The sequence below is a fragment of the Silurus aristotelis genome (genome assembly GCF_946808225.1).
Source record: "Silurus aristotelis genome assembly, chromosome: 25".
In the NCBI taxonomy this organism is placed as follows: Eukaryota; Metazoa; Chordata; class Actinopteri; order Siluriformes; family Siluridae; genus Silurus; species Silurus aristotelis.
The window spans coordinates 12,978,039-12,999,418 of NC_139598.1; the positions used below are offsets into that span (position 1 = coordinate 12,978,039).

General features: G+C 36.9%; 2 protein-coding genes across 2 annotated transcripts in view; both read left to right on the plus strand.

Moving 5' to 3' along the window:
* The window catches only part of LOC310719836 (uncharacterized protein), an 81,015-nt gene extending 77,081 nt beyond the window's left edge, over positions 1-3,934 (plus strand). The window contains exon 11 of the mRNA XM_083529996.1: positions 3,370-3,934. Coding sequence (XP_083386122.1) covers positions 3,370-3,573 — 204 coding nt within the window. The 3' untranslated portion in view covers positions 3,574-3,934. The remainder of the gene's footprint in view (positions 1-3,369) is intronic.
* Positions 3,935-7,086: 3,152 nt separating this feature from the next.
* LOC310720037 (GTPase IMAP family member 8) lies at positions 7,087-11,727 on the plus strand. The gene is made up of 4 exons (XM_083530337.1): positions 7,087-7,806; positions 8,651-9,343; positions 9,428-10,126; positions 10,734-11,727. Exons 1-4 carry the CDS (start codon positions 7,776-7,778, stop codon positions 11,465-11,467), a joined length of 2,157 nt encoding a protein of 718 aa, XP_083386463.1. The 5' UTR covers positions 7,087-7,775; the 3' UTR covers positions 11,468-11,727.
* The last annotated feature ends 9,653 nt before the right edge of the window (positions 11,728-21,380 follow it).

Genomic DNA, 21,380 nt, shown 5'->3' on the forward strand with positions numbered 1-21,380 from the left:
CGTGGGCTGGCTGTCTCTGTGGATAATTACACATTTAAATGCACAGTATGAGGCTTTATGATCGGCGAATTTTCCTTTGGCCTTAGGGCCTTGTGTGTATATGTGCATGTGTGTGAGCGAGTGAAGCCGTTTTTTGAGGATTAATAATAATAATAATAATAATAATAATAATAATAATAATAATAATACATAGAAGTTTAAAGCTTGTATGGAAATTTTGACAAAAACAGGCAATGACTTCATTTGATAAGATACATTAAACATTACGGGGGGGGGGGGGGGGGGGACTGTAAAATTAGTAACTGTTGGGAGCTTGTTGGTGTCATATGGTCTGTTTTGACCAGTTCAGAAACCATTTCCTGGAATTTTCACACACATTGTTGTCTAGAGTTGACAAAGAATGTCTCTTATAATGTGTCCCTTATATCTGTTATTTTTATATATATATATATATATATATAGGGTCCCCTGGTGGTCTAGTGGTTAAGATGCAGCGCTCCCACCGCTGCGACCCGGGTTCGATTCCCGGTCAGGGAACCATCCCCAGCCACTCTTAGTGCCGGTCCCAAGCCCGGATAAATTGGGGAGGGTTGCGTTAGGAAGGGCATCCAGCGTAAAACATGTGCCAAATCAAACGTGCGGAGGATCCGCTGTGGCGACCCCTAACGGGAGAAGCCGAAAAGAAACTACTATATATATATATATATATATATATATATATATATATACGTATATACAGTACTCCCTGTTTATCGTGGTGGTTACGTTCCAAAACTTTATTTTATAATTAATTATTATATTTTTATTAATACATTTTATTATTCCAACATAAAACTCCATTAAAACTATTCCCTATATGTTTTTTGGTCTATCCACGAGAGACTGGGAAAATCAGGCAAAGAAATTCGTAATGTGGCAAATGCAATTCCAGGATAAACGGGGGGCGCCAGATTCGAACCGCGGTAAAGTGTGGAATTACTGTATATATAATTACCATTCAGTAGAACCATTGTGAGCAGAAAAGCACCTTGGAACATGCAGTAAGGCAGATGAGCAAGAACAGCAGATGAGTTTTTACTTCTGACCAGGTGTGTGTGTGTGTGTATGAGTTTGAGCGATGACCTGGGTGTTCAGTGTAGCTCCATTCTGGCAAACTCGAAGCCTTATCCATTATTTAATCTTTCTAATGAGAGACGCTGCGACTGTTGCCTCGATGTCTGCAGTTGCTTATGATTGATCAGCGGAGAGTGTCTTTATGATCGTTTTATTACTCTGCAGTATGGCACTCCCATTCATCACTGGACTGTTTAAATCATGTGTTTGATCTTAAAGGCTAATTGGTCGTAACTCTTTTAGCCAGTTTTGCTGTGCATCAGATTGTTGTGAAATGTTCTGTTTTGAGTATTTATTTTTTTTGTGTGTGCTGAATTTCTTATTCTGTCACCCCTTAATTATTTTTGTACTTGTTAATTATGTTTCTTTACCATCTCAACAAAAAACGCTCTAAGAGGACACACTAGGGAAAATCGGCATACCCTTTATTTTGGCAGCGACTTGATGTGGAACCAAATTCATTAGTGCTGTGAAATGTGTGTGAGCAAAGGGACATATGGAATTATATTTGTGCCAAAAGCATTGAATGTAACAAAAATCTAAACATGCAGAGCCAGTGAACTTGTTAGCAAAAACGTTTTTTTTTTACTTTTTATCAATCATGGTCTATCTATGCATAATACTTGCATACGCCTCTTGGTAGGGGGCTTTTCAACGGTGCGTGACTCTGATTTGGTTAGTGGTGGTACTCTTTATTAAATTACCGCCATCCAGATCTCATGCCACAAATCTCTGTTTTAATTGAAAGTTCAATTAAGTGGTTATTCATTCATTAATTTTCATTTATGGCACTTGTAGACGTAGCAATTCCGATGCTGGTTTATTGGGGTTCGTTTGGTTTAATACCTTCAATCTAAAACTTTGGGCTACATTAGCTCATCTGTTGGACACACAGGCCTTCGCTCACCATCAATGAGCCTTGGCTGCCCATGACCCTGTTCCTGGTTCACTGCTGTTCCTTCCTTGGAGCACTTTTGATAGATACTGACCACTGCATACCAGAAACACAACACAAGAGCTACAGTTTTGGAGATGCTCTGACCAGTCGTCTAGAGGTCACAATTTGGCCCTCGTTAAACTCGCCTCAATTCCCTACGCTCGCCCATTTTTCCTGCTTCTAACACATTAACTTTGTGGAGAAAATGTTCACTTGCTGCCTAATATATTCCACGCACAAACAGGTGCCATGATGAAGAGATAATCAGAGTTGTTCATGCTCATAATGTTGTAATGTTATGCCTGATCGGAGTTAGGTCTTCAGAAGTCAGCTGTTCTGACATCAAGTGGAAGTTCATTCCACCACCTACTGTGCCAGAATGTACAACAGTCTGAAAACATGTCTTCCTTGCACCCTAACAGTCAGAAGAACAGTGGTTGGTGTTAATAAGAATTCAGGAGTCATATAAGTCCTGAGTTACTTTTTTTTATAAGTAAATTAGTTTTTTTTTTTTAGTACAAACAATATAACAATACAGAGAAACCAGTACTAGAACGCTCTCAAAATGTGTTCAGCCTGAAGCAGAACGCACGACGCAAACTGTGTGTGGCTCAGGCCAAGATTTGATGGGTGAATGTGGGTGCGGGCGGTAAAATACTCGTGTGTTCGGGTTGCGAATGAATGTGTGTGTGTGTGTGTGTGTGTGTGTGTGTGTGTGTGTGTGTGTGTGTGTGTGTGTGTGGTTTTATTTTTTAGAAATTACTAACAACAAATATTATAACAAATATTAAATTTTTTTAAATTCATATTCAAATGGGGAAGCACATGAAACAAAAAAAAGCCGAGTAGTGAGAAGAAGCATTCAGTGCATTAAAAATAAAACTACTTTTTTTTACCTTCAGGCTTTTGTGGGCAGAAGGAAAATAAGTTTTTCTACAGGAGAGGGCAGAACTAAATAAAATCCGTACCCGTGCAGGTCCCTACTTCAGGCCCTGATGATACGCTTTCGTCCTGATAGAAGTTCCTGGTTGACAAACCCCCATATACTGGCCACAACAGCTCACGATACTCTGATGTAGATGAAAATAATGTAAACCTGAAGCGGTGGGTTGACGGTGACCAGATTTCAACCTAGTTGTACCTCTATTGAAGATATTTAGAGTGTCCTTTCAAAGCACCAACTGATGAAATATCTTGGGAAGAACACTTGATGAACATTAGGATTCCATAGACTTCCAGAATCTATGCCAGTATGGTGTCTGGTGATGAACATACTGATTAAAAATCGATTCAAAATAAAATCTCTGTGTGTGTTCCAGCTCTACACGAAGCTGCATTGTGAGGATACGCCCATGCTGGAGCACACCGAGCAGCTCTTACAAGAACTTGGAGGAGAATTAGTCGCCGAAGACGATGGGGACGAAGCCGGGCCCTCGATTGACGACATCGGAGATGACTTTATTCAGTGCAGTGAGGATGAGGATAACGATGAAGATGATGATGATGAATCCATGGAGCACTGAATGAGTTCAAATCTATAATTTAACTCCTGTCTCTTGTTCCTTTCTACTTTGTATTCTGTTGTGTCCAGTTTTAAATCCTGGTTTCGCAGACAATTCGGGCAACCGTTCGTTTGTCCCGTCATTTTTAAAGAAGAAGGTACAGAAGAAAGAAAGGAAAGAATGGATATATTTTTATCCAGACATGTCAAGTTTCTTGAAAGAAAAAAAAAAGCGAGGACAATAAAAGTGTTATCTGTTGACATTTCTTATCACATGGTGACTTTATTCGTCATTTTGTATTCCTGATTATACATATTTTCATGGTGGGATGTATGCAATGGATCAGAAATGCCACCAGGGATTAAAAAGGGTTTTTAAATCAGTTGCTACTCTCGTGTTTTTCTTTTCAGAAGTGTCTATCAGGCTAATAATGACAAAAGTCTCTGTTAATCAAATATACTGTATCATCATTACAATCTTTTATCTGATTGCAATCTTTTATCTGATGCATATGATACCATTATTTGTCAAACAAATGCTAATTCCCTTCCTAATTAATCTATTTTTATTGAAGGCAGCAAAAAGAGGGGATAAAAGTGCAGCAAGATCCCAAGACATAAAAGGATGAGTTCTATTTAGTACAACACAAGTCTTATTAGTTTAATACCATAAGCTGTTTTATACAAGAGACACTCACAATGTGGCTTTACACCAATCTACATTTAATTCCCTTAAGGGCATGCCAAAGAAAACGTTACGTATATAACTATACTGTACATACCACGAAAACAGCAGTGAAATGTTATGGATAAGTATATAATAGAGGAATAAATTATATGGTAAAATAATTTACCATATAATTGTTACGGGGGTCCATGAAGAACTGGTTTACATGGGTTAGAGTGGATTTTTAATTGCCTGCTATAGAGCTCTGACCTCAAGCCTATTGAACACCTTTGAGATGAATTGGAACACCGGCTGCATCCTCACTCTACATCAGTTCCTAACAGCAAATGAGGACTAAATGTAATATTGGATGTTTATAAAGCACATACGAAATCTATTTTCAGGTGCCCAGAAACTTTTATCCATATAGTCCATATATATATATATATATATATATAATATAATTCGAAACACTGTTCTTTACCATGGAATGAATGAGTCTTAAAACAAATGTTATACAGGGAGTTGGGAAAAAAAATGGTGTGCTTTACTGAAAGCCCGTATTTGCATTACTTCATTATTGCCTCATTATCATGCTAAACTCTCTCAAGGTCCAAGTCCTCTGTCCTGTCCTCAGCATGGTTATTCTTTCTTTGCAATATAAAAGCTATTACTGAGGCTAGACTGTATGACTCATTTAAGTTCCCAATTAATTGCTGGCTGGTGAAGCCAACCCTTCTTTTGTTACTGAAAATACAATCCATAGTATTGTATAGTATATACAGGTGCATCTCAATAAATTAGAATATCATTAAAAAGTTTATTTCTTATAGTAATTTTATACAAAAAGTGAAACTCGTATATTATATAGATTCATGACAACACAGACTGATATATTTCGTGTTAATTTTTTTAATTTTGATGATTATGGCTTACAGCTAATGAAAACCCAACATTCAGTATCTGAGAAAATGAGAATATTGTGAAAAACTTAAATATTGGAGACTCGTGGTGTCACACTCTAATCAGCTCATTAAATCCAAACACCTGCAAAGGTTGAGCCTTTAAATGGTGTCTCAGTCTGGTTCAGGCTCCAAAATCATGGGGGAAGACTGCTGACTTGACAGTTGCCTAGATGATGATCATTGACACCCTCCACATGGAGGGTAAGACACAAAAGGTAATCGCTAAAGAAGCTGCTGTTCACAGAGTACTGCATCTAAGCACATTAATGGAAAGTTGAATGGTAGTAAAAAAATGTGGTAGAAAAAGGTGAAATGAAACCAATTCAACAATTTGGGAAAGATTCACAAAGAGTGGATTGCAGCTGGAGTCAGTGCTTCAAGCCACCACACAGACGTATTCATGAGCTACAACTGATGCATTCCCTGTGTCAAGCCACTCCTGAATCAGAGACAACGTCAGGTGTCCTACCTGGGCAAAGGACAAAAAGGACTGGACTGTTGCTCAGTGGGCCAAGGTTGTCTTTTCAGATGAAAGGAAAGAATATTTAGCCTTTCATTTGGAATAAAAGTTACAGAGTCTGGAGGAAGAAAGGGGAGGCACAGAATCCAAGTTGCTTGAGGTCCAGTGTAAAGTTTGCGCAGTCAGTGGTGGTTTGGGGAGTCATTTCATCTGCTGGTGTTGGTCCACTGTGTTTTTATCAAGTCCAAGGTCAGTACAGCCGTCTACCAGGAAGTTTTAGAGCACTTCATGCTTTCCTAAGCTGACCAGCTTTATGGAGATGCTTATTTCATTTTCCAGGAGGATTTGGCACCTGCCCACACTGCCAAAAGTTGGTTAAATGACCATGGTGTTGGTGTGCTTGACTGGTAGCAAACTCGGAACCTGAACCCCATAAAGAATCTATGGTGTATTGTCAAGAGCAAAATGAGAAACAAGAAACCAAAAAGAAAAATGAGCAAATGAGCTGAAGGCCACTGTCAAAGAACCCTGGGCTTCCATACCACATACTCAGCAGTGCCACAGACTGTTCACCTCCATGCCACACCGAATTAGGGCAGTAATTAACGCAAAAGGAGCCCCTACCAAATTCACTACAAAAGTTTTTTTAATTGGTCTTATAAAGTTTTCTAATTTTTTTAGAGAATTGATGGGTTTTTGTTAAATGTGAGCCAAAATCATCACAATTAAAAGAAATAAACACTTGAAATATATCAGTCTGTGTGTGATGAATCTATGTAATATACAAGTTTCACTTGTTTTTGTATTGAATTACTAAAATAAATCAATGATGTTCTAATTAATTAAGATGCACCTGTAATATGGTAAAGCCTTTTTTAGCGATGATTAGGTTATTTTGTTGTTTTTTCATGCCATTAAAATGTACAGTTTACTCAGTCCAGTGCAGTAAAGAGTGTTCAGAGCTCTACATTGGAGAGACAAAATAACCACTACATAGCAGGATGTACCAACAGAGCAGAGGCAACTCCTCAGGACCAAAATCCGCCATGTACTTGCATCTGAAGCACACTTTTGAGGACGGAAAGGTACCATTTTTTGACAAAAAAGATAGATGGTTTGAGAGAGGAGGCCATCTATGTCTAGGTGTAAAATCCCTCTCTCAACAGAGGTGGAGATCTAAGACACAACCTGATTGAGACATAATTCCCTCAACTAGTCCTATGCTGAACAATAAATGGCTTACTGAAACAGGTCTGACATTCCAAGATGCTTTTCTGCTCACTATGGTGGTAAATGATGTTTCCTAGCTATTTAAAACAATCCAGCAATTCTCATTTAACCTCAGCAGGAAGGTATTTTCACCCACAGATTGGCATTTGTGATAAAATCCTAGATCAGCTGTTTCTAAACTGCTCAAACCAGACCTACTGGCACCAACCACCATGACAAAGTCAAAGTCACTGAAGCTCTTGACGCTAATTGACCTGATTTAATGCATTGCGCTGGTGCAGCATTATTGGATGATTGGATAGTTGCATGAATAAGCAAGCGCACAGGTGTTCTTATCATATTGAACAGCGAACGTATATAACTACACGTAATAATGCATCAAACAAACAAAAAACAACAACACTGCCATTTCATCATTTACCAAGGCTAAAAACATTCATTTATTTTGCCAACATACAAAAAACATAAAGGACAAGCAGAGGACGAGGGCTGAAGGTTATCAAGCAAAACACTCATTATGTTTTATGTGATGGCTGAAGGGCCTTGTTTGCATTGACCTTGCTGAACATTAAACAAAAAAACTGTTTAGGTAAATAAAAGTTTCCTACTGAGCATGTGCAAAAAAAAATCTTATCACCTAACCTGCTGGTTCAGGTGGTTTGTGTACAGAAAGCATACATGCTTTACTTCACTTCCTAATGTATCCTTGAGTAGTAAGGGTAACTGGAAAAATCCCCCAAAATAATCCCTTTCTATGATTTTTATTTAAAATGATTGCATTCACGTATATTGCTTCGCTGTAACAAGGTATTTAAAAGTTTTTTATTTGTTTTATATTTGAATAATATTGAATATTCAACTGCATGCTCAGGATAAGTGAGAATAACGACGAAGTATGAGCAATGGCTTCATTTGGTTCAAGTCCTCAGTTTGGTAAGTGTCTTGCAGTTATTTTTGTATGTTTTTGTAGTTGGCTCAAGGACTCTTTATAAGCTTTAAAAATACAACCTACTGGAATTTTAGGTTTGAGGCACAGTTCTATATTAGAATCTATGATGCTTCTCTGAAGAGACTTTTTAGAGTTAGTAAATTAAGTCCAAGTCCAGTTTACTGAAAGTCCAAAAGTATTCAAACAGGCTATCTATATTCTTAGTCTGTGTACTAATGAACCAAAATGTATTTAGTGGTCGAGTTTTCAAAGCATTTTTGTATGTCACTCTTAGACTTAGACTTAGATATACTTTATTGATCCTGTGAAATGATTGCATTACAATATTCAAAAAATATTTAACCAAAAAATAATCATAAGAATGTCTACAATCAATGTATGTAAAAAGTAAAGGTGCTTTTTACATATATGTACATTATAGCAGAGTTTCACTTGTAACATCATGGAACCATCCTCAGCCATGATACAGCACCCCTAGAGGGTTAAGGGCCTTGCTAAAGGGCCCAAAAGTGGCAGCTTGATGTTACTGAGGCTTAACCCCCCCCAACCTTATGATCACTAACCCAGAGCCTTAAACTCTGAGCTACCACTTCTCACTTTCTTCATATAAATACAAATTTCTAAACCAGTGCTTTTTTTATAGCCTGAAGCCTTTATATACAAGCACTTACCTACAAGCTGTTTTTAGGGAATTAGGGATAGAATATGCAGACTAAGGAAGGAAACTGTACTTTGTTAACTTTATTCTGTAGGTTGGCGGTCTGAATATTTGAAAAAGCTCTGAATATTAATACGAGGTTAAAATGATTTCATCTTCTGCTCCATCAGGTGTGCAGTTTATCTCTGAGTTCAGGATTGTGCTGCTTGGGAATAAAGGAGCCGGAAAAACCTCTTTGGCAAACATGATTTTGTGCAGAGAGACCTCATCCCCAAAGAGTACAGCTCAGTGCACAAGGATCCGTGGAGTCGCAGCTGGAAGACTGGTCACTTTAGTTGACAGTCCTGGCTGGTGGAAGAACTTTCTTCTGCATGAGACTCCTGAGTTTCAAAAACAGGAGCTGGTGTTAAGCGTGGCTCATTGTCAACCAGGACCCCATGCTGTTCTTCTGGTCATCCGTGTGGATGCATCATACACCGACAAAAACAAAAGAGCAGCGCAGCAACACATGGAGCTTCTTGGGAAGGACGTCTGGAAGCACGCAGTAGTTGTTTTTACTTACGGTGATCGTCTTCAGGATCAAGCAGTTGAGCAGCACGTCAGCAGTGAAGGAGAAACCTTTCTGCGGTGGCTTGTTGGAAAATGTGGGAACCGCTATCACATTTTGAACATTGATCGATACAATGGTACTCAGGTGAAGGAGCTGCTTGAGATGATTGAGGATATGGTGGCTGGAAATGGCGGCTCATGTTATAAAATGGATCAAAAGTGTTTGTGCGATGTCAAAGATATAAGGAGGGTGGCAGAGGAGAAAGCGGAGAAGAGCAGGAAAATGGTACAGGAACATAGAAATTTGCATGAAGGTAAGAATCTAAAAAATCTGCATTTTTTTTTTTAGGTAATATTTCTAAAATAGCTTATTATATATTACTTTTTTTGTCTACCAGGCCAGGACTGCTCTCTGTCCAACATTAGAATAGTATTGTTGGGCTTTCGGAGATCTGGAAAAAGTTCTGTCAGGAATAATATATTTGGAAGAGAGAACATTATCTTGAAGAGAACTTCACAATGTGTAAAAACTCAGAGTGAGGTTGCTGGAAAAGTTATCACTGTCCTGGACACCCCAGGATGGTGGAAGACTCTCGAAGCAAGAGATACAGCAGAACTGGACAAGCAAGAAATATTACGCAGCACTTGTCTGTGTCCACCAGGACCACATGCATTACTCTTGACTCTGCGCTTAGATATGAAATTCAGAAACGAAGAGATGAAATCATTAGAAGAACACGTGGGCTTACTTGGCGAACAAGCTTGGAACCACACTATCCTTCTCTTCACTCATGGAGATTTGCTTTGTGACCTGACGGTTGAGCAGTACATTGAGGGTGAAGGGAACGACTTAAAGTTGCTCGCGGCAAAATGTAGAAACCGGTATCACGTTCTCAATAACAAGAATTTGCTCGAAGGCGGTCAGGTCACAGAGCTGTTTAAGAAGGTCGAGGAGATGGTGGCAGAAAATCAAGGCCGGTATTATGAAATGCACCCAAGGACTTCTAAGGAAGTGAGGCGGAAATGGAGATTAATAGAAAAAAAATCCAAGATAAAAGTGAAGGCGAAACATAGAAGGACGATAAGCTCAGTGAAAGGTATGTTTGTGATTCATGTGTATGCAAATATTAAAAGATAAGGCAAATTTGATATATGGCAAATATTTGAGTTAGGGGGGGGAAAAAGTGGGCATGGCCTAAAAGTGGAGGATTTGTTTTATAGGTTAGATAGTTTTTTAATAACATACAAATCTTACCAACATGTTCCTGAATTTCCTGGGAAGACTAAATAGAGGTGGAATGATTACTATGGTCAACAATGGATTAGAAAAACCCATGGGACTGTTTATGATGTTCATGCAGTGAATTGTTGTTCACACTTGCCTGTGATATATTCTAATGAGTTTGCTCGGTTTTAATTCCCAAAATATTAACAAATCAATAGTCTATTTTAAAGCAGTGGAATCGGTACTAAGGATGACAATGCATTTTTTATGCCTGCATTTGTATTAAAAACATAAAAAAAACATTTTTGCTGTGTCCCAGATGCACAATTCTAGTTTCCCTTAGTTTCTTTTCCCCCCCTGGCATTTGTACCTGCTTAGAAAATCTGTTTAATTTGCTGCATTCATATTTATATTTGCTTCCATCCCTAGTGTAGATCATGTATGTTTCCTGATTAGTCCATATCATTCTGTTCTGGTAGGTGCTGGACAATATCTGACTGAGCTCAGCCTCGTTTTGCTGGGGTACGGTGAAGCCGGTAAAACATCAGCAAGCAATACCATTCTAGGCGCAACAGATTTTGGAATCAAAAGAACTTCCCGGTGCGTAAAGAAAAAAGAATATGTAGAAGGAAGATTACTAACTGTGATAGACACACCAGGATGGTGGAAACGTCTTCCAATAGAAGAAACACCACAATTTACCAAACAGGAAATTCTACAGAGTGTCTTCCTGACCCCTCCAGGCCCAGTCAGCTTTTTACTGGTCATCCGCCTAGACTGTTCTTTTCAAGAAGAAGAGAAAAGATCTGTAAAGGATCACTTGAACCTTTTCGGAGACACAGTCTGGGACCAGACCATGGTTTTGTTCACTTGTGGGGATTGGTTGGGAGACAGGAGCATTGAGTTGTACATCGAGAGTGAAGGTGAGGCACTAAAGTGGATTCTTGAGCAATGTGGAAACAGGTTTTATATTCTCAGCAACAAGCACCAGAGGAGTAGCACGCAGGTCGCTGAACTCCTGACGAAAATCGAAGAAATGCTGGCTGAAAACAAAGCATGCCATTCAGTCGGGATGTGGGATTTGAAGCAGAAGACAGATAGGAATTTGGAGAATATCCAGTCGAATGAAAGAGGAATACAAAGACAAACTGACGATGTTGAGTCTGATGATGATGATGTATTTACTACTGATGTACAATATAATATAATATAATATAATGTAATACAATATAAAAATATTAGTGTAGCTGCTTAGCAAGAATAAGAAAAAGATGAACCCAAAGTTTTTATATGCACAGTATCTAGATTTATAGGATTAGGCAAATTTTATTCACCATTTGAGAATAAAAATAAGGGCTTGCTTTACCCTGTGCAGTGGCTTTAGATCAAAACTATTAATCATGCCTTTAGTTCTCTCTGAAGATTTTATTCGCATAGTATTAAAATATTATTCATTCCTTAATATATGCAGTGAATATTGTTACTTGAAATTAATGTTAATATATATATATATATATATATATATATATATATATATATATATATATATATATATATATATATATATATATATATATATATATATATATATATATATATATATACAGTACAGACCAAAAGACACACCTTCTCATTCAAAGAGTTTTCTTTATTTTCATGACTATGAAAATTGTAGATTCACACTGAAGGCATCAAAACTATGAATTAACACATGTGGAATTATATATGGAATTATATACATAACAAAAAAGTGTGAAACAACTGAAAAATGTCATATTGTAGGTTCTTCAAAGTAGCCACCTTTTGCTTAGATTACTGCTTTACACACTCTTGGCATTCTCTTGATGGCTACTTTGAAGAACCTACAATATGACATATTTTCAGTTCACTTTTTTGTTATGTATATAATTCCACATGGGTTAATTCATAGTTTTGATGCCTTCAGTGTGAATCTACAATTTTCATAGGGTGAATAAATGAGCAGGTGTGTCCAAACTTTTGGTCTGTACTGTATATATATATATATATATATATATATATATATATATATATATATATATATATATATATATATATATATTGTTTTTGATTGTTTTTGATGTGGCACATGCTCAACAGTTCACTTTAGTCTTTAAAAGTAACATCCCATTAAAAAAAAAAAGTAATACATGAATAAATATAAGGTTACATATTTCTGCATATGATTAATTCCTTTTTTTGGAGAATTATGATGTACGTTGGTTTGAACACATTTAGATAGATACAACCTTATTGTAATTGCAAAGTACAGGTACAGCATGTACACTTGCAATCAGAAATATTCAACCCCTAAAGAGTTTTAAGGATTCATAAATAAAAATATTTTTAAAGTGCAGGATTCTGCTTTGGATGGCTTCTTAATGAGTTTAGTGATACATAAAATCAACACAGAAAATGTATGGTGTAGTATTTGTGTGTAACAGTATATTTTGTTAAGATCGCCATGTCACAATTATTTAACCCCTATATAATATTGTTGTTTTTAAAGCTTTCTGACAGTTTTTATGGCCTGAAATGGAGCTGAAACATCATTAAGCCTTTGGGAACTCTATAACGATCCTTAATTTTCTTCAGCTGTGATGCATATATAAACCCCGACCATGAAGGTGTTCAAGGTGAGTTGCAATCATGGGAAACAAAAGAGCTTCCACAAAAGCTGAGAGAGAAGATTGTTTTATTACATCTGACGGGCCTTGGGTATAAGAAGATTTTCAAAAGATTTAACATTCCAAGAGACACCATTAAGAGCATTATAAGTAGGTTTAAAACTTATGGAACAGCTGCAAACCTGCCTGGCCATGGAAGAAAGCTCACAATTTCATCAAGGGCCCTTAGCAACTTAGTCAGGACAGCTAAGAAAAACCCCTGTGTGACTGCAAGACAGCTACATGATGACATGATTAAGGCTGGTACAAGTGCTTCAGTGGCAACTATAAGACGTGCACTGAATAATCAAGGACTTCATGGCTGGACCCCAAGACGCACTCCACTCTTGACCTCAAGGAACATTAGGAGTCGACTAGAATATGCCAGGAGGAATTTGGATAAAACTACATAGTTCTGGGAGACAGTTCTCTGGACTGATGAAACCAAACTGGAACTTTTTGCACATATGGACTAGTGGAATGTCTGGCATGCAAAAGGCCAGAAGAATACCATCCCCACGGTCAAGCACGGAGGTGGGTCAATAATGATGTGGGGCTGTTTTTCTGCGGCAGGAACTGGCAATCTTGATTGTGTACCTATCATGGATTCCCAGAAATACCAGGTCATTCTGTTGACAAATTAAACCTTGGTGATCATTGGATCTTCCAGCAAGACAATGATCCCAAGCACACCTCCAAATCAACCAAAGCTTGGTTGGGGAAAAGATGCTGGAGTGTCCTGAAGTGGCCTTCTCACTCACCAGATTACTATTATACTATTATACTATTAAATAATACAGAATAATTGTCACAAATTCATCCTCAACCTGGTCAGGATGGTGATGGAGTGGTGCTGAGTAATAATTTCATTTTAAGTCTACAATGCTGAAGCAACTCCAAATTACAAACACACTGTAAATTATTGTCATGTAAAAAACAGTAAAATACTGGCATCAGGGGTTGCCAATAGTTTACTGTTCATTTAACAGTTCTCCTACTGTTATCTATTTTACAGTATGTTACTGTAATTATACTGAATACTAAATTACAGTACATTACTGTATTTTCTTGATTTCACAGTAGACTACTGGCAGCAGGGTTAACAGTACATTACTGTTTAATTCAGCAGTATTAATGTTATAATACAATGTACTAATATACAGTATAGTGCGTATAGGTTATTATTTAATTAAAATTACCGTTTACTAGTGGCAAGGCTGCCATATTATTGTTTTTTTCTGACCATTAATAATGGCACTTGACAGCCAATTACAATAAATTAAACAATTAAAACCATGCAGCGATTAAAAATATATAAAAAGAAGAGGCATAAAATATGAAAATTTATTATGTAACCCAACATTTTTTTTAACAGGCAGCAACAACTGAGAACTGTACTTAATTTGTTCACACTTTTTTCCATTACAGTTGTAAATTACCGTACATAACATGCATAAATAATCATCTTTATTAGTAATATTAGGGGAATGGTGTATTTTGCCACCACTGTTAGTGCTGCTGCCTTTTTAATACAAAAGGTACAATTTGTCAGTGGGATTGAAAAAATATTCCCGTGGGCTCACCACCTGCAGGAGGGACCGTAAGGGACGATGCTGTGTGGATCGGGCAGCAGTCGAAGGCGGGGGCCTTCTTAGACTGCTGCCCCCGCGACCCGAATTACGGATAAGCGGGAGAAAATGAATGAATGAATGATTGAAAAAATAATTTCAGTCCAATCCATAATCTAAAAGGAAAGAGACTCTGACCTTTTCTTTTTTTTCTTTTTTATCTAAATTAAAATTTAGCCAAATAAAAAAATTCAGTCAAATTAAAAAAAAATAAAAAGTGCCCCAAATTGACAAATCACAACACAATAATACATTTCACAACACAGTGTCAAGACAATATTATCACTTTGAACTAGAGCAGTGGTCTTATCCTAACTCAGATGTTCGAAGCAAGCATTCTTAAAGAATTTAAACTGAGATTTTTAAGCAAATAGAATTTGTCTATTTGTCTACCAAGTCTACCAAGATTCTGCTGACCATTATACAAAGTGCATACAAATCCTCTCCTGGGACAAGTGTATTCCCTTCTGGTTTACATTAAACAAAAGTTTTTCTTTAGCATTCTACAGCTGAAATACCAACATTTTTGTGGAGTGTAGCATGTTTAGTAGACAGAAAACAATGATATAAACATAAAACTGGAACATAAATTGGGAGTGAACCATGGCTGTGTTAGTGTGAACTGAGTAGAAAGCACTTACTGACTAATAAAATTCCACTCAAATTCTATGAGGTTCTTCAGAAGAGTGGAGACATGGGGGTTGACTGTGAGAGACTTCTTCTGAACAACTCTCCCTCTCCTTTTGGAGACAACCTTACCACCGCTGCCTTGGTCCCTGTCTTGGTTGAATTCTAAGAATCGCTTGAAAAGCACAATAGTCAGAGTTTACAGGTTAAACAAACATTATTATAGAAAGTAGGGCTTAGTAACGCACACCAAGGGTTGTAGTGAGATTGAAAATATACTTGAGAATAAGGGGGAAATATTGGCTCCATAATAATTTTTCTGGATGACGTTTTGTTCCTCAGACCTCCTTCAAGATCAATAATAACAGAACAAGCACTGGTACATTATATACTATTGGCTACATCTTACCAGCAAGAGATCATATAATGACTTCGCAATCATATTCCACCATCAGGGCGAGAAAGAAAATAAAGATGCCTTCAGCAAGTCACAACACTTAAGAAACAGTGACAGGAACTACAGCCAATTAGATCACTTCTTATCCCAAGAACCAAGTCAAGTCAAGTAGCTTTTATTATAATTTCAACCATATATATAGCTGATGCAGTACACAGTGAAATGAAACATTGTTCCTCCAGAACCCTGGTGCTACATTAAACAACATAAAGCTAGATAACAGTCTTATTTCACATAGAGATTTAATTTTGGGTACAGATGTAAGAAAAATGCAGATATACAGAAGGTTAAATATTAGCTCTAGATGAAAATCTGAATATGCAATAAATCCAGATACTTTATAGAAAACACTTCAAGTCATTCTCTATATTCAATCAATCAGATCTCAACTGATTCTCTAATGTTGTCATTGTAGTCCCCCAATAAAAACTCTCTACCCTTCTTTACTACAACTGCTGGTGGAAAGAAGTTGCTAGCATTCAGAAAAGTCTGAAGAAGTTAATGCTTCTTTGCAAGAGTTAAGGAGAGGTTCTTGAAGTAATGCAACTTCCTTTAACACTTTAAAGTATATATGTTAGCTTTTAAATCTTAATAACGAATGAGTGGACCAAAGGGCAGAATAAGCTCTGGATAATGATAGATATAATTATGTTTTCATTGGGTCATCAGGAAACACCTGATGTCTGAAGTACAGATATTTATCAATAAGAACTCTTATCTAGCCTGGTCTGTTGAAATGGCTGGTGCAAAGATCAACTCCACAATTTCTCTCAGTTGTAAAATAAGTTGCAATACTTCATTATGATCTGGACTTACTATTTTTTCTCCAACCAAGACTGCCAATATTCTAAACAAATATTAACTTTTACAGGGTTTATGATTGGCATCATTTCCAAAATAGTTTAATTGGTTTATTGTTCCATTCAACTAAGAAAATTAACTGTTTGTCTACACTGATAAAATGCTTTATGTACAATGTAAGGGCAGATGACACAATGCCTTCAAAAAGATCATGGCCAAGACAAGGAGGCAGTCCTGGCTGACAGACATAAAAGTATGCCAGTTCATTGAACACAGAGTCATACTTGACACCTCTGCTAGACGTGGTATCCCCATTATGTATGACTCTGGTATCTTATGTATGGTCCAGCTAGTACCAATGAAAAGAGGATCTTTCTCAAACGTTTTTCTGTCAATTTCACAATGCCTGCAGAAATGCTGACACCTGCTAAAATTATCGACAAAGCCCCCAAGGTTGTGTGAACCTACAGTAGGTTGTCACCTGCGATTGCACATATGGTTCCTTTGCATACTGGTCCATCAGGCAGGTCAAGAGTTTTGTCTATTGTTTGTTTGATTGGGACATACTAAGCAAAACACTATTTTGTCTGCTTCATTTATTCCCAAGCAAATGGGCACTGACTCAACATAATTAAAGCTATTTTTGAACACAGTTTTCCTTCTTTGGTCAGTTTTCAGTGTCTTGGTGTGGCAATCCCTCAAAAAATCTTCAGTTTTCAGCACATCAATTACTCTGCTTATATCAGCTTCTGGCACCCTGAATGCAGCCAATTTTTCTTTTCATTTGAAAAGTAAGTGTGACTGGCTGATATGTATTTCTTGAAAAATCTTCAATAATTGCTTGAATAACAGAGGATGGGAGCAACAACTTAGCTTGCAGTTTACGGTAAAACAGGGCTACATTTTTCCAAAACTGTGCTGCATCAGCATGTTCTGGGCAGACATCATTGGGAGCGTTAATGTCCATGTCTGACTCTCTTGGGAAGTACAGTGTTTTCCAAATAAATCTCCCACAACAGTCAACCAGACAATCCTCGGAGCTGTTTCTGTGTTTTTTACTTTTCACATTGTCTAAATGGACAAGCAACAGTTTTCCCTTCTTCAATATGCATTTTCAAATAAGGGAAAAAAGTCTCACAAGTGGCACCCCAGAAGTCAACATTATTATTAGCTTAGTTACACCAAATAATCTTTGCTCAGCATCAAGTTGACATAGTTGATGATGTCTGTAAGCATGGGATTTAAACGTTGCAAATTTTTAAAATGTATTTTTGCAGTTACGCAAGGCACACTTGAAAACCAAGTTTGAAATATTCCTATGAATTCTCATGTGCCTTACATATGACCATACAGTGGTACATTTACCAACACAGACCTGGCCTGGGAACATTTCGATAGCAAGAAAAGCTGCTAATGCGAAAACAAAAACGTTTTAGTTCTTTGTGTCCTATCACAACTCACAAACATCAATACAGAGAAAAAATGGCTTTAGCAGAAGAGCATTGTAACAATTGTTTCCTGGAAATAACTTTTTACTTTTTGATTTACAACTAACCCAAAGTAACCACCAAACAATTTCAGTGCTACCTAAAGCTGACCAGACGTGTTATCGTGAAAACGTGCAAAAAAAGGGAAAAACTACAAAAACCTAAAATTGAAGGACAATAAAACTTCTGGCCGCAAACAAGCATGACTAGCTTGTGTTAATACTTCAGTAAACAGCTTTACTTAGCAAACAATAAAAAAAAGTCAATGTGCTGCAGGTTTTTGGCCAGTCACAGCACAGCAAGAGGACCTCAAGCTATTTATCTTTTTGATTATATATTTATTTATATATATATATTTTTAACTGTAAGCTAACGTTACTGGTCGGTTCCAGTTTCTTAGTAGCTTATTTGAAATAAGCAGAGAGAATGTATTTTACATTACATGCAATGTGCTCCTAAAGTAGACGATTCAGATAAATAATGCTCGAAAAGAAAGTCCGGAGTTGCCTTCACCTCTGTTCCGAATGCCACTTTGAGAAATGCTGCATCTCGTAGTTGCGTGGGATCTTTGCTGTTGATTCCAACATCACTCCCAGAATGCAATGCTATTTACAGTATATTACAGTATTTTATGGGTACCAGTGAGCTGCACATTAATGTTTCCCATAATTGCATTGTTTTCTACAGTACAATACCGTTTCAAGGGAAAAAATTTATTTTACTGTTGGAATTTGGCGGTTTTCTTACAGCAGTTCCTTACAATGCTCATTTTTTACTTGGATTTGAATACATCTCTGCTTAATTAGTTGGAATGTTTTTTTTCCTCTCGCTTTACAGTAAACTTTTTACTTTCTTCCTGACTTAGAAAGCATATCAGAGCCTGTCACACAGCTCTAAAAAGAGCACTGATGCTTGTAAGAAAGCTTTTCAAATGTACCTTTTATGACCAACCTGGCATCAACGCTTTGAAGGCAGAAATGTTATATATTGGATCTCTTGCAGCTGAATGCTAAAATGTTCCCATATTTTTTTGACACCAGGTAAAAAAGCAATAACAGAAGCACACTAAAATTTTATGTAATGATAAATAATGGCACTTGAACAATACGGTAAAAGAGGCAGAAAGGAGCTCCATTTGTGACTTTTGTGGTCTGCTCTTTTGTGCTAGAGAACAGGATTTGTACACTTAGCTTCACCTTTAAAAAAACATAAAAAAAAAATCTAAACTACCATGGACCATTTCGAAAATGTCCTTGAAATGTTTTAAAGTTCTTTCTAACATGGTGTCTACAGAAATCCTGTGGTACACATATGTTATGAGAATATTTTATAAAGAATACTTAACAAATTAATGCCACTTTATGTTTACTATCTAAACTTTTGTAATTTGAGACTCTTCATACAACTATGGTTTGTGTAGATAAATCACGCAGTTGTGGAAATGTGAAATTGGAAAACCATGCCAGTGTAGTTAATTTGAGTACCATTCATTTGAGTTTGTGGACATCAGCTCATAATTTCTACATTGTAAATGTTATTTTTGGACACCTCATTCTATTTTTGCTCTTATAAAAACCTCCACTCTACTGGGATAGATGTCTCACTGCATTTTGGAGTGTGGTTGTGGTTATTTGTGCTCATTTGGCTACAAGTGTGTTAGTAAGGTCAGACTCTGATGTAGGGATAGGAGGCCTAGGCTGTAGACAGCATTCTATAGCAGGCCACTCAAGATTTTCTGCTCTGACCCATGAAAAGCATATCTTTGTGCACATTGTCATGCTGGAAAAGATTTGGGCCTCCTAGTTGGGAGGGGAAAATGACTGGAAATGTCAGGTGTCTTAGTACTTATATATCATATGCCATATAATGTACATTAAAATCCCTAATGAGTAAGCCAGAGATGACACCAGAGGAGCAAGAAGAACGTATGCTTGACATGAAATGAAATGCTTTTCAATTGTTTTGTCCGTATTGTGAATCTGTGTAAATGCACAAAACAAGCCAATACACAAATCTTTCCACTGTGGTGTGTCTTTTTCAAGTGTGGAGATTATAGTATATAACTTGGAAGGAACCCAATGAAAACATAGTAAGATCGCAAAGATTGGAGCCTGTTAATCTCCAACCACTAGCCATATACATGTGTTTGCTTCCCTTCTAATTTGCTTTGGATTAGGGGTTTTACAAATTAATAGACTTAACATGCTCACTTAATATTATGTATGATGATTCTCTAATCTTTGAAATGTCCCACTCCATGTAGATTATGAACTTTTTCCAGCTATATGTGTTCCTTCCCTAAACTGTCTCCAATTGTATAGGATGTCATTGGATCCACTATCATAAAATGTACCCTTAACTTAAACTAGAAGACTTAAACTTGTTCTTGCATTGCTTTGATATGCTTTACATTGGTTGGTGTGGAGGATCTTGAGTGGCCTGCTAAAGAGCTCTGATCTAAACCCTATTGAACACCTTTGGGATGAATTGGAACACTGACTGCACTTTACAAATGCCTTTGTGACTGAATGAGCACAAATCTCTATAAACACACTCCAAAATCTAATGGAACATCTTCCCAGAAGAGAAAAGGTTATTATTAAAGCAACTGGAAATGAAACTCTTTCCAAAGCACATACACAGTTTATGATCAGGTTTTATGATCAATACAGCATTAATCTACAGACGAACAAACATATTGTAAAATTTGTATTGCGTGTAATAAACAAAGAATCATTCTGCTTCAAGCCCTTGTACTAAATGCTAATCATCTTGGTTTACAACATTCCCTCAGAGCAGCAGTTTTAATGATAGCTATTGAAATGGAGACAGTTTATCAGTGTTAGTGCTTTGAAATGCTTCTAAATATATGATGTGTTGCTTCATTCTACAGAATTTCTGTTTACAAGTTATTTCCAGCATTGATGCACATTTTGATAAAGCTGTTTTGCAGTTTTCATTTCATGCAGCACAAAACAGCACTGCATTCTTTCAGTTTTCTATTCAAATATTCATTCATCCTCATCAAACACTTTATGCTTTTCAGATAACTGTGTCTCTAAGGTGGGCAGTGGTGGACGAAGTACACAAAGCATGTACTTGACTAAAAGTAGATACAGCAGATAAAATATTACTGAAGATTCCCGCTTACTGATCTCAGTTCAGGACCTATTCAGTATAAACACAGTAAACCATGACCACCTCAGTTAAAGGTAACCAAATCAATAATTTAACTACAATCCAACTAGACTAGTTAGGCTGTAATTTTTTTGTTGCTACACATATTTTGATAAACTACATACTATAAATTATAACGTTATGAAAGCTAAGAGAAATATTGTTGCTCTGTGCGTAAAAGCATAGCAGACAACACAGCATTACCTTAGTGATATACAGTTATTTTTATTAAATGCATTAGCTTACACTATTCTCAAAACGAGAT